Source organism: Zeus faber (assembly GCF_960531495.2).
Source record: "Zeus faber genome assembly, chromosome: 1".
Classification (NCBI taxonomy): domain Eukaryota; kingdom Metazoa; phylum Chordata; class Actinopteri; order Zeiformes; family Zeidae; genus Zeus; species Zeus faber.
The window spans coordinates 25266034-25281686 of NC_137193.1; the positions used below are offsets into that span (position 1 = coordinate 25266034).

The following is a 15653-nucleotide window of genomic DNA, read 5'->3' on the forward strand; positions in this document are numbered from 1 at the left end:
ATCACGACCGTGTGTCGCTGGGACACAAATGTGCACGTTGGGTTTTCGGTGTGCCCGCAACACCCCCTTGACCCCCGACCCCCTCCTCTAGCCGGCGCGTTCCCGGCGCTGCGGGAGCTTACGGAGGAGGAGCGGCAGCAGATCCTGCACTCCTCGGACTTCCAGAGCTTCTTCGACTGCAGCATCCGCGTGATGGAGCGCGCCATGGCCGAGGACAGCGACATCTTCTTCGACTACAGCGGCCGCGACCTGGACGACAAGGAGGGGTGAGGAGGGGGTAGGGGTGTAGCGGCAAAAGGAGGAATTTGGGGGATGTAGGAAACTGTGGTAATTGAATTGATGTGAGTTCATAAGCGTGTTTATAAGTTACACGTGCGCTCAGACTACATCACACCCGTTCCCACAGCCCAAGGAGCTGCTTTGTTGTTCAACACACACACATGTCTTTCTGGTGATGTCACACCCTCAGAAGGTTCTCGGGGACCGGGATAGATTGTATGGGTGGGGTGAGGGCGGGGTAATGGAACTGTCCGGCGTCATGTGTTGTGCATTGTCTTGTCAACGGGTGTCGACGAGAGTGCTGCTTCCTGTTACCGGGGTCGTAAAAAACCTGTGCTTGCTGTTGCTGCTGACGGGTTTGTCACCGCAGAAGAAGAATGCCGCCTGGGCTCCCCAGCTGAGACCGCTGTTGCAAACAGGTCTCAAGTGTGATGGATGGGCACATTTTGACAGCTTATGAAAGATGGGCCAAAAGGATGGGCGTGTCTCTCAAGCTAAGAAGGCAGCGGCATTTGACGAGGCCAAACATTCAATGCAGCGCATTAGGTACCATCATAATTCCAACAATAATGGCAAAGATCCTATGCTTCCCAAGGACCAACCTTTGGAGGCTTGCCAAATCAAGGAACCAATTACAACGTATCCTACGCCTCGGACTGGAACAAAACAGTCCTAAGTGGCGATATATCCAAAATAAATTGATCAGCTAGGAAGTACAAATGAGACGGATCCCTTCCACTACATCCTTACTGTAGCCCCGACATGCATTTGCACTATATCCCAATCACATCACTGAGCACAGGGCTGGATCGGGAAGTAACCCTTGACCCCTTGGCTACTCGCAGGGACTTGGCAGGCGGCTCTAGCCTGTCCTTCAGCAGGCTGTTCTACGACGAACACTGGTCCAAACACCGAGTCATCACCTGCCTGGACTGGTCCCCTCAGGTTAGTTGTGTTGTGATTCATGCGTGTTTGAATTGTGCCATGTGCTCCTTTCTTGTTCACGCACCGTTGTCGCACCTCTTGTTTGCCTCCTCCTCTCCCTTGTCTTCTCTCTCCCAGTACCAGGAGTTGCTGGTCGCCTCCTATAACAATAACGAAGACGCTCCCCACGAGCCGGACGGCGTGGCCTTGGTGTGGAACATCAAGTTCAAGAAAGCCACGCCGGAGTACATCTTCCACTGCCAGGTAGCCACACCCTGAAATCGATCCCTGATATTTAAGTCAGCGGGATAAGAAATGCTTCCATCCTCCTTCATCCTCCAGTCTCAAATTTCACCTTCTCCCTGAAACAAAGAACGCCTGATTCACTGTAATCAATAAGGCGCCGCTCAAGCTAGTCCTGTTATTGTAGTTGATGGGATGGATGCTTTTTTAGCGGGTAGACGTTAGCCTGTTGGCCCCTACCCATGTGCTGTCAATCATAACTAAAGACAATATGAGTTCACGGACTATCTTGTGGTCACGTTGTGAACACAACCAGCAAAAAAATACAGCCCAAACATTTTTAATTTGTGTGCTTACTGCTGAAGATGTATACAATAGAAGTAGATGGGGGAACTGAGAAAGAATTGGACTGATATGAAGAATGAAAAAAATGGCATCTGAATCTGTGATAACCCTCCACCCTAATTTAAACCCGACTCCACCCTACTATAACACTACTACGCCCTACTATTCATGAAGACTATGGATGTTAACGACACAGTTTTTGCCGAGTCGACGTGTCGGAGGCCTTTACCGATTAGTTGTCGTTGTGTGTGTGTGTGTGTGTGTGTGTGTGTGTGAAGGGGGGGGGGGGGGTTGTTTCATTCAATTAGAAAATGGAGTCACATACAATACATACAACACAGTTTTTATTTTCTTTGTTTGGAAAAAAGAATGCTCTGATCTGAGCTGTGGACCGTGCGCTCCACTGTGGAGCTGCTCCATCTTGCCTGGGTCCCCCGCGGAGCGCGATGCTCAGCGTAATGGTATGGTCCACTTAAGGGGTGTCTGAAACAATATTTCAAGATTGTTCCAGGCATGAAAATGAGAAATATATTGTAATGTTTACTATTACAGGTGTGAAGGATATATAAATGTTTCAACGTGTGACCTGTTGATTTTACTTCTTTTGGGTCCAAGTCAGACCCCCACCCCCGGTTATATGAACCATTCCATAGGTCATGGATCTGCTTTTTCCACACTTAATCACCGTGTGTCCCTCCAGCACTGCAGTTGCGCGGAGCGGAGACGGATGTTCGAAATTCTTTCTTGACTTTGTTTTAGGCCAAGCTTAGACCCAGTGTTTATTCAACAATTTTCTAACATTCTAAGCAATCAACTATTATTATTGAAATAATGAAATGGGTTGTTTCGACATGATGTCTCAAAATGAAACCATTTTGCCGAATCAGCAATGCATTTCTTCGCATGCATTTGCAAATGTAGGCTCAAATGAATTTTAGCCTGACGAATTTGAAATTCAGCTCTAAAAACGCTAGAGAACTGCATGGTTTTACCCACACGTAATGGCAGGCTGACATAGCGAGATGATGACAAATCGGCGTCTGAAATGAAACCTCACTTCGCTCCAGCATGTGCGATGTGCGTGGGTTATGGGAAAGGATCGGAGACAGTTGACATTGGTAGGAAAGGTCTACGATAGGTCCGCCTCGGAATTCTTAGAAAGAATTCTGAGAAAGCGAAATTCCAACGTTAAATACGTTCAAAATTTTACTTTTTACTATCGACACAGAGAACCCGTCGACAGTTGGTCGATTAGTCTGCAAATGTTAACATCCCTATTATAGACCCTTCTACACCCTACTATAAACCATACTATGGCCTGCTATACACCCTACTATAAACCATACTATGGCCTGCTATACACTCTACTATAAACCATACTATGGCCTGCTATACACCCTACTATAAACCATACTATGGCCTGCTATACACTCTACTATAAACCATACTATGGCCTGCTATACACTCTACTATAAACCATACTATGGCCTGCTATACACTCTACTATAAACCATACTATGGCCTGCTATACACCCTACTATAAACCATACTATGGCCTGCTATACACTCTACTATAAACCATACTATGGCCTGCTATACACTCTACTATAAACCATACTATGGCCTGCTACACACCCTACTATAAACCATACTATGGCCTGCTATACACCCTACTATAAACCATACTATGGCCTGCTATACACCCTACTATAAACCATACTATGGCCTGCTGTACACTCTACTATAAACCATACTATGGCCTGCTGTACACCCTACTATAAACCATACTATGGCCTGCTGTACACTCTACTATAAACCATACTATGGCCTGCTATACACCCTACTATAAACCATACTATGGCCTGCTGTACACTCTACTATAAACCATACTATGGCCTGCTGTACACCCTACTATAAACCATACTATGGCCTGCTGTACACTCTACTATAAACCATACTATGGCCTGCTGTACACTCTACTATAAACCATACTATGGCCTGCTATACACCCTACTATAAACCATACTATGGCCTGCTATACACTCTACTATAAACCATACTATGGCCTGCTATACACCCTACTATAAACCATACTATGGCCTGCTATACACTCTACTATAAACCATACTATGGCCTGCTATACACTCTACTATAAACCATACTATGGCCTGCTATACACCCTACTATAAACCATACTATGGCCTGCTATACACTCTACTATAAACCATACTATGGCCTGCTATACACTCTACTATAAACCATACTATGGCCTGCTATACACTCTACTATAAACCATACTATGGCCTGCTATACACTCTACTATAAACCATACTATGGCCTGCTATACACTCTACTATAAACCATACTATGGCCTGCTACACACCCTACTATAAACCATACTATGGCCTGCTGTACACTCTACTATAAACCATACTATGGCCTGCTGTACACCCTACTATAAACCATACTATGGCCTGCTATACACCCTACTATAAACCATACTATGGCCTGCTGTACACTCTACTATAAACCATACTATGGCCTGCTATACACCCTACTATAAACCATACTATGGCCTGCTGTACACTCTACTATAAACCATACTATGGCCTGCTGTACACCCTACTATAAACCATACTATGGCCTGCTGTACACTCTACTATAAAGCATACTATGGCCTGCTGTACACTCTACTATAAACCATACTATGGCCTGCTATACACCCTACTATAAACCATACTATGGCCTGCTATACACTCTACTATAAACCATACTATGGCCTGCTATACACCCTACTATAAACCATACTATGGCCTGCTATACACTCTACTATAAACCATACTATGGCCTGCTATACACTCTACTATAAACCATACTATGGCCTGCTATACACTCTACTATAAACCATACTATGGCCTGCTATACACCCTACTATAAACCATACTATGGCCTGCTATACACTCTACTATAAACCATACTATGGCCTGCTATACACTCTACTATAAACCATACTATGGCCTGCTACACACCCTACTATAAACCATACTATGGCCTGCTATACACCCTACTATAAACCATACTATGGCCTGCTATACACCCTACTATAAACCATACTATGGCCTGCTGTACACTCTACTATAAACCATACTATGGCCTGCTGTACACCCTACTATAAACCATACTATGGCCTGCTGTACACTCTACTATAAACCATACTATGGCCTGCTATACACCCTACTATAAACCATACTATGGCCTGCTGTACACTCTACTATAAACCATACTATGGCCTGCTGTACACCCTACTATAAACCATACTATGGCCTGCTGTACACTCTACTATAAACCATACTATGGCCTGCTGTACACTCTACTATAAACCATACTATGGCCTGCTATACACCCTACTATAAACCATACTATGGCCTGCTATACACCCTACTATAAACCATACTATGGCCTGCTATACACTCTACTATAAACCATACTATGGCCTGCTATACACTCTACTATAAACCATACTATGGCCTGCTATACACTCTACTATAAACCATAAAATGGCCTGCTATACACCCTACTATAAACCATACTATGGCCTGCTGTACACTCTACTATAAACCATACTATGGCCTGCTATACACCCTACTATAAACCATACTATGGCCTGCTATACACCCTACTATAAACCATACTATGGCCTGCTATACACTCTACTATAAACCATACTATGGCCTGCTATACACTCTACTATAAACCATACTATGGCCTGCTATACACCCTACTATAAACCATACTATACACCCTACTACACCCTAATGTGAATCCTACTGTGTGCTATCATAACCCTTATTACCCTACTATAACCCCTACTACAATGTGTCCTGCTATAAACCCTACTACACCCTAATACAGGGGTGTCAAAGTCAAATACCACAGGGGGCCAAAAAAACAAATTTGCTTCAAGTCGAGGGCTGGAGTGGTTCAATGTTTATTAAAACATATTGAAATGATTGCACATAGCCTATTGAACCAAGACCTAACACAGTGTATATTATTTAATCATTAAATTAATAAAGCAATATTTTCTTATGGCTCTGCCAGTAATTTCAAGTGAAAACATGTTTCAACAGACAAACAGCAAAAAAGTACATTTCCTTCAAAAACAAAATATGTTCCTTAATATCAAGATAAATGCAGAAATGAAATTGCATGCATTATAAACTGAAAATGCATTATTGTGCTGCTCTATGATCCTAACCAATAGTAAAATGAGAAAAAAAATCAAATCAGTTGTATTCTTTCTTATGGCTCTTATCTGCAATTTTCCTGAGTCCATTCAACTGAAAAAAATAAAATAAAATAAAACAAAAATCCATGGCACACAGACAAAAAAAAAATACTTCCTTCAAAGAAAACTCACATGTCCTGTAGTAACAAATATAAAAATTTAACTGAATTAAAAACTGAAAATACGTTAATGCTCTGTGATGCTCACTTGTCTGAGGCTGAGCCTGATACTTGGTGGTGTCTCATCTTTTGCACAAGTTCATCAATGTTTGGGGTCAGGCTCTGAGCTGAGGAAATCCTCAGGAGTGAGTGAAGGTGTTCTGTTGTGTCTTTCCCTTTGCTTTCCATGAACAGACAGATCTCCTCACGCAGCTCGAAACATCTTTTCAGCACCTTTGCCTGGCTTAGCCGTCGCACCTCTGTGTGATAGGCAAGTCACCATACTCTGTATCTAACTCGCACGGAATGCCTTGAACCGGCGGTGATTTAAACCTTTGGCTCTAATGAAGTTAACTGCTCGCGTTATGGTGCTCATTACATGTTCCATTTTCAAGGCTTTGCCACACTACGACTCCTGGTGTATGATGCAGTGATAAGCGGTCAGCTCACCTGTGACATTTTCCTCCCGCATTCTCTCACGGATCCTTGCCGCCAATCCACTCCTGTGCCCACACGTCGCCGGTGCGCCGTCTGTTGTCAGTCCCACAAGTTTTTCCCAAGGCAGCCCCATTTCATTTACACGTCTAGATACCTCTTCATACAGATCTTGTCCTGTAGTTGTGCCATGCAAACTCTTCTGTTATACACAGGCTGGAGTCCACTCCACGGATGAAAATTGACAGCTGGGCAATGTCAGATGTGACGGTGCTCTCATCCACAGCAAGGGAATATGCGATAAAATCTTTTCCCTTTCCCGCAAGCTGTTGTTTTAGATTGGTTAAAAGCTGGTCTACACGTTCAGCAACGGTGTTTCTGCTTAGGCTCACGTTTAAAAATAGTGGCTTTTTGTCTGGGCACACGGCTTCACAAACTTTAAGCATACAGTTTTTGATAAACTCTCCCTCGGTAAATGGCCTGGCTGATTTTGCGACGTCTTCTGCCACAATAAAACTAGCCTTGACAGCAGCCTCACTTTGTGATTTGGCTTTTGTGAACAGAGCCTGCCGGGACTTAAGACCTCGTTTTAATTCTTCTACCTTCTGTAGCCTTTGTTCCGTGTCCATATTCTTGTCTTTGTCTGTGTGTTTCTGAGACGTTTCAGACGGGTCATGCCTTCTTAGATTATATTCTTTCATTACAGCCACACTTTCTCCACACAGAAGACACACAGGTTTGCCTTTTACCTCCGTGAACATGTACTCTGCCTCCCACCTGGCTTGAAACCCCCTGTTCTCAGCGTCCACCTTTCGTTTAGCGATTTTTGGGGAAGGGGGTAGCTGAAAGTTGACTACTGCTCTGAATGCTGATGAATAATGAAGCAGAGGCCTGGGGCTTGCTGCGCTGCAGTGCTTTCGCGGGCTATCGTTGCGCGCCAATGCACTCGCAGTGCATTGTACTCACGGTGCATTGTGGGGAATGTAGTGTTTGGGGCCATGTCCACAGAAAGCGTTGGGTTAGCGTCGGCCTGCGGGCCGGTTCTAATAGTAATTAAATAGCATCCCAGGGGCCATAGATAATTCATCCGCGGGCCTTGACTTTGACATGTGGGCCCTAATATGTATCCTACTGTGTCCTATGATAACACCTACTACCCCAACTGTAACCCCTACTACAGAGTGTCCTGCTATAAACCCTAATATACCCTACTATAAATCTTATGAAAAACTGACTACCCTACTATAAATCCTATACCCTACTGAAAACCCTTCTACCCTCTACTATAAACCGTAATACCTTACTATAAACCCCACTACACCCTACTCTGAACCCTACTACGCCCTACTATAAACCCTACTATACCAGACCTGCTAACTGCATGCATTTTGTGTACCAGCTACGCAATTCTTAGTCAAAATACGCAGGCACGAAATGCCAACTGAAACTACACCAAACCCCTCCCTCCTCTCACTCAACATCCACTGATACGCAGTGGTACTTCATTGCCCACTGAGGTGGACCGCTGCACTGCGAGGTAAAATGGGAAGTGAGTTATAATAAAGCACAAAAGTGTCACCCTAATGGCAATGCACCGATCGATCGGCCGGTGACCAGAATTGGTCGGTTTTCACCGGCCGATCGGCGTCAGATATATTTTCTGATTCTGTGCCCGGTTAAATTGACACTCCCCATACTGCGCTCATGTATTGTACTGATAAAAATCATCCAATACTCAAACCCGATACCGACGCAATGTAACGCAGTTGCGTAGTTGACCCCCAAAAAAGAGAGCGGAAGAAAGAAAATGTCGGTTGTTTGGAGGTACTTTAAGGTAAACTAAGCAGATCAGTTATTTATTTATCACCTGACAATATTGTAGCAGTGTGCAGACTGTGTATCTATCGCTCTCACAGCGGAGCTCCAATCGCGATGAAAGGTTTGACTCTTATTTTGAGACTCGGTTCTTGAAGGGTCACTCGGTAAAGTGAGTCGTTTGATTTGATTCAGTTGGTTTAGTGCCCGGTGAGGAGAGTCGGCCATTTATTTCATTTATTTATTTTTTGTAATGATTGCAATGTATATATTAAATGTATATTTGCACTGTAAGAGGAAGAGACTTTTATTTTAAGTTTGAACTGGACATTTCCATGTTTGTTATATGTTGTGTCCTACTAAAACTGAGCGAGAGTTACAGGTTGCATTATACTTGAACTCAGTGACCGTTCCATGTTCGATTATTGTTCCATAGTGAATAATGAACAATAACAAACAGTGTCAAAATCAGCAATCTCACTATTGTGGTAACTGAAAATTGCATCGGTAGTCCATGTGCAGCTGTCCAGTCACGTGAGCGTGATCATATCACATGATGTATTTGTCATCGACATACAGCAGATCGGAAATCCGAATCTACAGGTCAGACTTCAATCAGAAATCGGAATTGGCCAAGAAAATTGCAATCGGTGCATCTCTAGTTGGTAAACATGTTGAGTAACTTCACGAGTTGATTCATTTCAAGGGGTATATCCTAACAAAATGAATGTGCATACTGTATATAGTTAGTCGTAGTAGCTCGCGTACAATGTGATTTTCCTCGTTACGAGACGGCTACGGTGTGAATAATGTGATGGAGTCATTTAGCTGCAGTAACTCAGACTCCCTGTTACACTATTGTGGTACTCAAAATATTTTCCAAGGGTTGGCAGGTCTGCTATACCCTACTATAAATCCTATTATAAACCAGACTACACCCTACTGTAAATACACCGAGCTGAGCAAATGAGAAAATGAAGGGAATTTACGAGTGGTCTAGCTTAGTCAGATCATGACTTAACGGCGTTAACGCACTAAACCAAGGTTTAATGGGAATAAGGCCTCATTGAGTATGACACCATTACAAATAACGCTTAGAGACGGTTCGAGTGAATGAGGAATAAGGACAATTGAGTGACGGGGTGTTCAGGCTTGAACGACTGCTCGCAGGAGGCCATGCGGGCACTGAGAAAGACATCTTGGTCATAAAAAATGGAGGCCTACCACTTCCTAATCTGATGCTGCCGCATGTGTGTTGCTGGCCCACCCACATTGACGCTCGGTGGAGTCTCGTGTGTGAACGTATAAGTACACATCAATTTACAACGCTACACATACGAAGCTCGGCATGTACAGTACACACTCTGTGTGCCATGTTCACTATATTAAGAACATGCAAACACCAATCTTTCTTAGTTAGAGTACACATACAGTATATGTGACACACGCACACACACACACACACACGCATGCATGCACATACATATTCTACCAAGGACTCTTGTGGACCACATGCTGTGTGCAAATGTCTCAATACCTTTGGTGCCATAAAATTTGAGCTCGGTAATGGTTTTTTAAAGCCCGCCATTCTTTCTCTCCAACTTAATTTATCTACACTCTGAAATGGATGTGGTTCTTCCATGCATACAGTAGATTACAGTTCCAAACTTGTAGCTCTAGGATTTCGGTTCAGATTTTTTTTTTCCCCCCATTGCGGTTCCCATGTGTCAGTTTCACCTTATTAATAACACTATTTATGAGCGTACTGATGTATGAGCTGTCACTTTCGAAGGATTCGTTTTTTTAGATGATAAAATGCTGAATGTACCTCTTTTTTAATGGCCAGCTTTTAATGCAAGGCTGAGGGGTTTGTGAGAGTGTGTCACAAGCTGTTTGTTTGTTTGTTGGATTTTATTTTAGACCGCTTGGCTCTTAAATGACCTACACACACACACACACACACAAACACACACACACACACACACACGAACACACACACACACATGCAAATACACCGACAGACATGCACATTCACACCTTAGTGAGGGAATAATAGAGAGGGAGAGATAAGACATGAACACAGTACAACAGAGCAAAGGGTTGAGGGAAACAAAATGGAAAAGATGGCTAGGGAAGAGGAGGAGGTAGTAGGGGAGAGATGGAGAATGAATGGAGGACTACAGTAAGGCCCCAAGACATTTGGAAGCAGCCCGAGCTGCTTCACTCAGCACTGGCTCCAGATGAAAGGAACGTAGGAGTGGTAGGAAGAGAGGCGAAAAGGGATTGTGATATTTTTTTCTCTCTCTCTCTCTCTCCCTCCCTCTCTCTCCATGAGGTCTATTGCAAACAGAGACACGGCCGTCCGGTTAGCCTCGTATCAGATGGCTCTTAATGTGCGAGCATGTTCTGCCGTTTAACCCCCCCAAACCACAAGGACTGCTTCTTTCTCTCTCTCTCTCTCTCTCTCTCCCTCTCTCTCTCTCTCTCTCCCTCTCTCTCTCTCTCTCTCTCGTTTTCTCTTTCACCCCTTCTCGTGCACTCTGCATCTTTTTAGTCACACACACGCACGTACGCACCCACGCACGCCCGCACACACACACACACACACACACACACACACACACACACACACACACACACACACACACACACACACACACACACACACACACACGCACACACACATTCAGGGGTTGGGTTTGGCAGCCCTCCACCGCTGCTGTTGGCAGGGACCAGAGATGGTTTTGGAGCATTCCAACATCTCAGCCATTTTCATTTTTCCAGACCTGCCCACAGTGGCAGCTTTCATTTGTTGGATGGATGTTTGTATGGATGGGTGTTTTTATGCATGGATGGATGGATGGATGGATGGGTGGATGGATGGGTGGATGGATGGATGGATGGATGGATGTTTGCATGTAAGGATGCATTGGGGGAGGGTTGAATGGATGGAGAGACGATTGGAGGTGATAGATGGATTGCGCTCTTGGTAGGAGAAAACACAGATGCAGGGATTTAGTGTGCGTGTGTGTGTTGGGAGGTGATATAGATACAATAGAAGGTCAGTACTTTGTTGGGAGTGAAGTCTTTGGGTTTGTGGTTGAGGTCTACTGTAGCAGGCCAGCCCTATATAAGACTTCGACTTATGATTGGGCTTCATATTTCAGAGAGGGCTTCGCAGAGGTCAGTCTTCTGCATTTCGGGTGGGGGCTTAGTGAGGCAGTGTGGTGATGGGCCCAGCCTGGATATCCTCCACATTAGGGCTTGTATTACTGGTGACATAGAAAGAAGATACAACAGCCTCATTTCACTGGTGATTCTAGACTCAAAGTTTCAGCCCTTATCAAATATCCCTCCAATCTATCATTTTTTTCGAGGCTTTCGTAGTACATTATTCTTATAAACCACTATTCAACTGCTTTTGCACATTCCCACAGTCTCGTCGGTATCATGAATATGAATACGAAACAGAATTAGAAGATGCCCCTTACCACATCTCTTGTTTGGGAACATTACGGTTTCCCATGTGGACCAAGATTGTGTCCACATTGTTCACTTGGGATCGGTCACTTGGGATCGGCTCTTTGAGGTGTTTCACTGGAAACACCTCAAAGAGCCCTATCAACCACTGTTTACATTTTGCAACATTAATGAGAACTATGTGTACCTCACTGTGACCACTGAACTGAGGTACGTACCAAACCGTATACCCTATATGACAACTGTCAAAACAGTTGTATTGTATCCTGAAAATTCCCTTTTTGGGGCTGAGAAAGTCTTCCCCCTGTGTTGAGTAGCTAATGGTGACACAAAACCATATTCCTGACAAACAATGCATCCACCAACTACTATCTCCCTTGTTTCGGCTTTTACCGGAATTGGGGAAAGAAAATCAAGCCACAATTGCCGTACTATGTCCGACAATAGAAAATGCCCCCGGGAAAAGATTGTTTTCATTAAAATGTGGCGCGGTATATAACTATGTGAGCATTGTTACTGGAAGTACGGTAGGATCACACCACACATCATTGGCAGAAAAACAAAACAGTGAAACCAAATTATTTGTCCCTTTGGTTTTGGACCCAAAGCGACCACTTCAAGCGCCCCTGGTGGTCCCCGAGACTGACCCTGCAGCCTGTAATATAAGACAGAAAGTGTGTGACCAATCAGCCTGTATTTATTACTGTGTTTGCGGGAACACTTAAAGTATATACTGGAAACGGTGGCAGTCTCTCTGGTGGGTTCCGGTACCAGTCGAGCTGCGCAAACCCCCTTCATCTCGTCCTCCAGCGCCGGCCCCGCCGCCGGCCCCCCGATCTGGCGCAATGGGAGTAACTTCACACTGGCCTCTCAAGTGGGCAGAGCCGCACCACATTAAAAGGACCCCCTCTCCTCGGAAAACCTCCGCCCAACCCCAAACCGCATGCCCCCCCCGCCCCCCACCAAACCCCCCCCCCGCTGCCCAACCCCTGTCGCTTCTGTCATGTCCCATCGGACTCACTCATATTTATTTCATTCATATCTCTTTGTGGCTCACCCCGGCCCCCCCAGAGGTCTTTGGCAGCGAGAGAAAAGGTTGAGTAAAGGAGGAGAAGCAGGAGAGGAGGGGGAGGAGGTGGCGGGGGAGCAGAGGGAGGTAGAGCGGTGCATCAGAGTTGCAGGGTATAGTCAGGCATTATTCATAGGCCTTTTCTGGAGAGGAGCCCATGCGAAATTACACCGGAGGATGGAGTTGCATTGCGCTCGTAAAGCTCGGAGGAGAAATCCTATAAATGCTTGTGTGTGTGTGTGTGTGTGTGTGTGTGTATATGTGTGTGTGTGTGTGTGTGTGTGTGTGTGGGGGAGGGTTTGTGTGTGCGTGGGGCGGGGTGCTTGGTTGGTGACACACTCATTTTCACTTCACACAAAACCAAACAAAACTCTTTCCTTTGGCTGCGCAGCACTGTGCAAACATACCAAACAACCCTCGTGTAGCGAAGTCAAATATTATCAAAGTAGTATAAAAGTTCACCGACTCAGGCTAAAGTTGCATTTCAATGTATGTGTCACAGTTTATCAGTCGCTATTAACGTGATTTGAGAATTGGAATTTGAGTGAGGTCATTAGAAAAGAAAATTTGATATTGATAGGAAGTTAGTTTCTTCGGTATGATGGAGTGAAACGTGGTAGGGTGGTAATGTTGATTGCTGTACCAATTAAATATTTTGTTTTATCCAGAGAAAACTACCACTACTACTACTATTATCACTGCAACTGTGATGGAAGACCGCCAATACAACACCATATTTTATTGACGGATGCCTCGACTGTCCTTTTGCTCATTTAATTGAACTTAGTCGGTAGTTTTGACTTTTCTGTCCATTTTCTGTTCTTATTGCCATATACTGTATATCTGTCCACTCAGCCCTCACCATCCAAAAGAGGGATCCCTCTTGTTAGTCCCTTCTCAAGGTTTCTTCCTTTTTTGTGTCGGTTTTGCATTGCCCGTCTGCTGGCTGGGCGTTGGGGCGTGCCCTCAAATTTTCCAAACAAACTGTGGGCCTGCAAAGCCTTTTGAGATTGAAACTGTGATAAAGGGCTATACAAATGAATTTAACTCCACCTGCCTTTTGAATCATTAAAATAGATGATTTATAGAGATGCGTAGAAATGCTACTTGTCCTTGGGAGCAACCAGAAACACAGACTCTAGACTGGCAATACAAAATATAAATTTCAATCTGATAATTAAATGTACTAGATGTATGGTCAGTTTATATCGTAAGGGGGAAAAAATGCTTTGGCTGGTGGGGGATGGTTTAGTAGTTTTTGTTGGGGAGCCACCCCTAGGGGGCGCTCCACTGAACTGAAGACAATGGGACAGTAGACAATGAAGTACAGCAGAGGACAGAAAACCTAACCACACTAAGGTGAGCGCCTGACGGAAGGACAAAAAGTAAGAAACACAAAAAGTAAAAAGACAAAGCTCGACCCAGGAGAGAGAGTTCCAGCCTCGAGTTCCTCGCCGTTCCTCGCGGAGGCCCTCATCCTTTTCTCAGGGCGAAAAAGGGAGATTCGCTTTGACGTTTCTGTCTGCGCTGCCAGGAACCGCAGAGTGACAAAATCCGTGGGGTGTCATAAACGAGTGAGGCGGGGGGGGTGGAGGGCTGGAGGGGTGGATGAGAGAGATGGTGGAAGCCAAGGGAAGACGGTTCCGTCCATCTGGTCCTGATAAGGTGTAGTGAGAAACAGATGAGTGTGGTGAGCGAGGGAGAGCGGGGAGGAGAGGAAGGATGGAGCGCTGATCCTCCAGGAGGGAAGTGGGAGGGGAGTGTACTACTCTCTCGCTTTCTCTCTCTCTTTCCATCTGATTCCTTTTCACCTTTCAGATCTCTCGCCGGGTGCCATCTTTCATCGCGTCCCAGCACATGTGTGTATTATCCTCCGCAGAGCACTTCCCCTTAATATAACAGTGGCTGCCAGAAGCACTTAGTTTGTGGGGGCTCTGTGAGATGTAACACATACGCACGCACATACGCACGCACACACGCACGCATGTACACACACACACACACACACACACACGCACGTACATACTGTATACACACACACACACATGGACACACACATAGACACACAATCCGTCTCACACATTGATACTTAATTAGTATTTGGTCCATTTATTTACCCCACCTGGTATGTGTGTCCCATACCTAGACCCTGTTGTTGGGTACAATAAATGTGCTATATATATATATATATATATATATATATATATATATATATATATAGTGACGTCTAGGTTATAACTTATAGTATTACTGCTACTGTTGAATATATTTTATGTTAATATAATTCCAAACTAAACGCTGTATTAAGTCCTGTATTTAAGTTCATGCAGCGTGACAGCAGAATTTAGAACCAGCTTTAAAGCATCGCCCCATTCCCTCACGGTGCTTAAATCATAAACGTCCGCTACGCTTCATAATGACATACATCGCGTTTTAAAAGAGCCTTTAACTCAAACACTAATGCACTAAAGTGACATTTGATTAGGAACATTAAGGGAAGAAGCGCTTTTATGCAAATGCCAACTCTGCCAACATTGGCGGGCCTCACTTCCTGCCAGAGTCAAAGTCGGGCAAATTTTCGGTAGCTTTCTCAGTAAGCCCCGGCAGTGTGTATGGG

At 44.6% G+C, this 15653-nt stretch overlaps 1 protein-coding gene across 1 annotated transcript in view; it reads left to right on the top strand.

The window, feature by feature from the left end:
• The window catches only part of dync1i1a (dynein cytoplasmic 1 intermediate chain 1a), a gene marked incomplete at both ends in the record, with an annotated part of 54500 nt that overhangs the window by 22323 nt on the left and 16524 nt on the right, over nt 1-15653 (top strand). The window contains 3 exons of the mRNA XM_080002553.1: nt 92-266; nt 1125-1224; nt 1342-1467. Coding sequence (XP_079858679.1) covers nt 92-266; nt 1125-1224; nt 1342-1467 — 401 coding nt within the window. The remainder of the gene's footprint in view (nt 1-91; nt 267-1124; nt 1225-1341; nt 1468-15653) is intronic.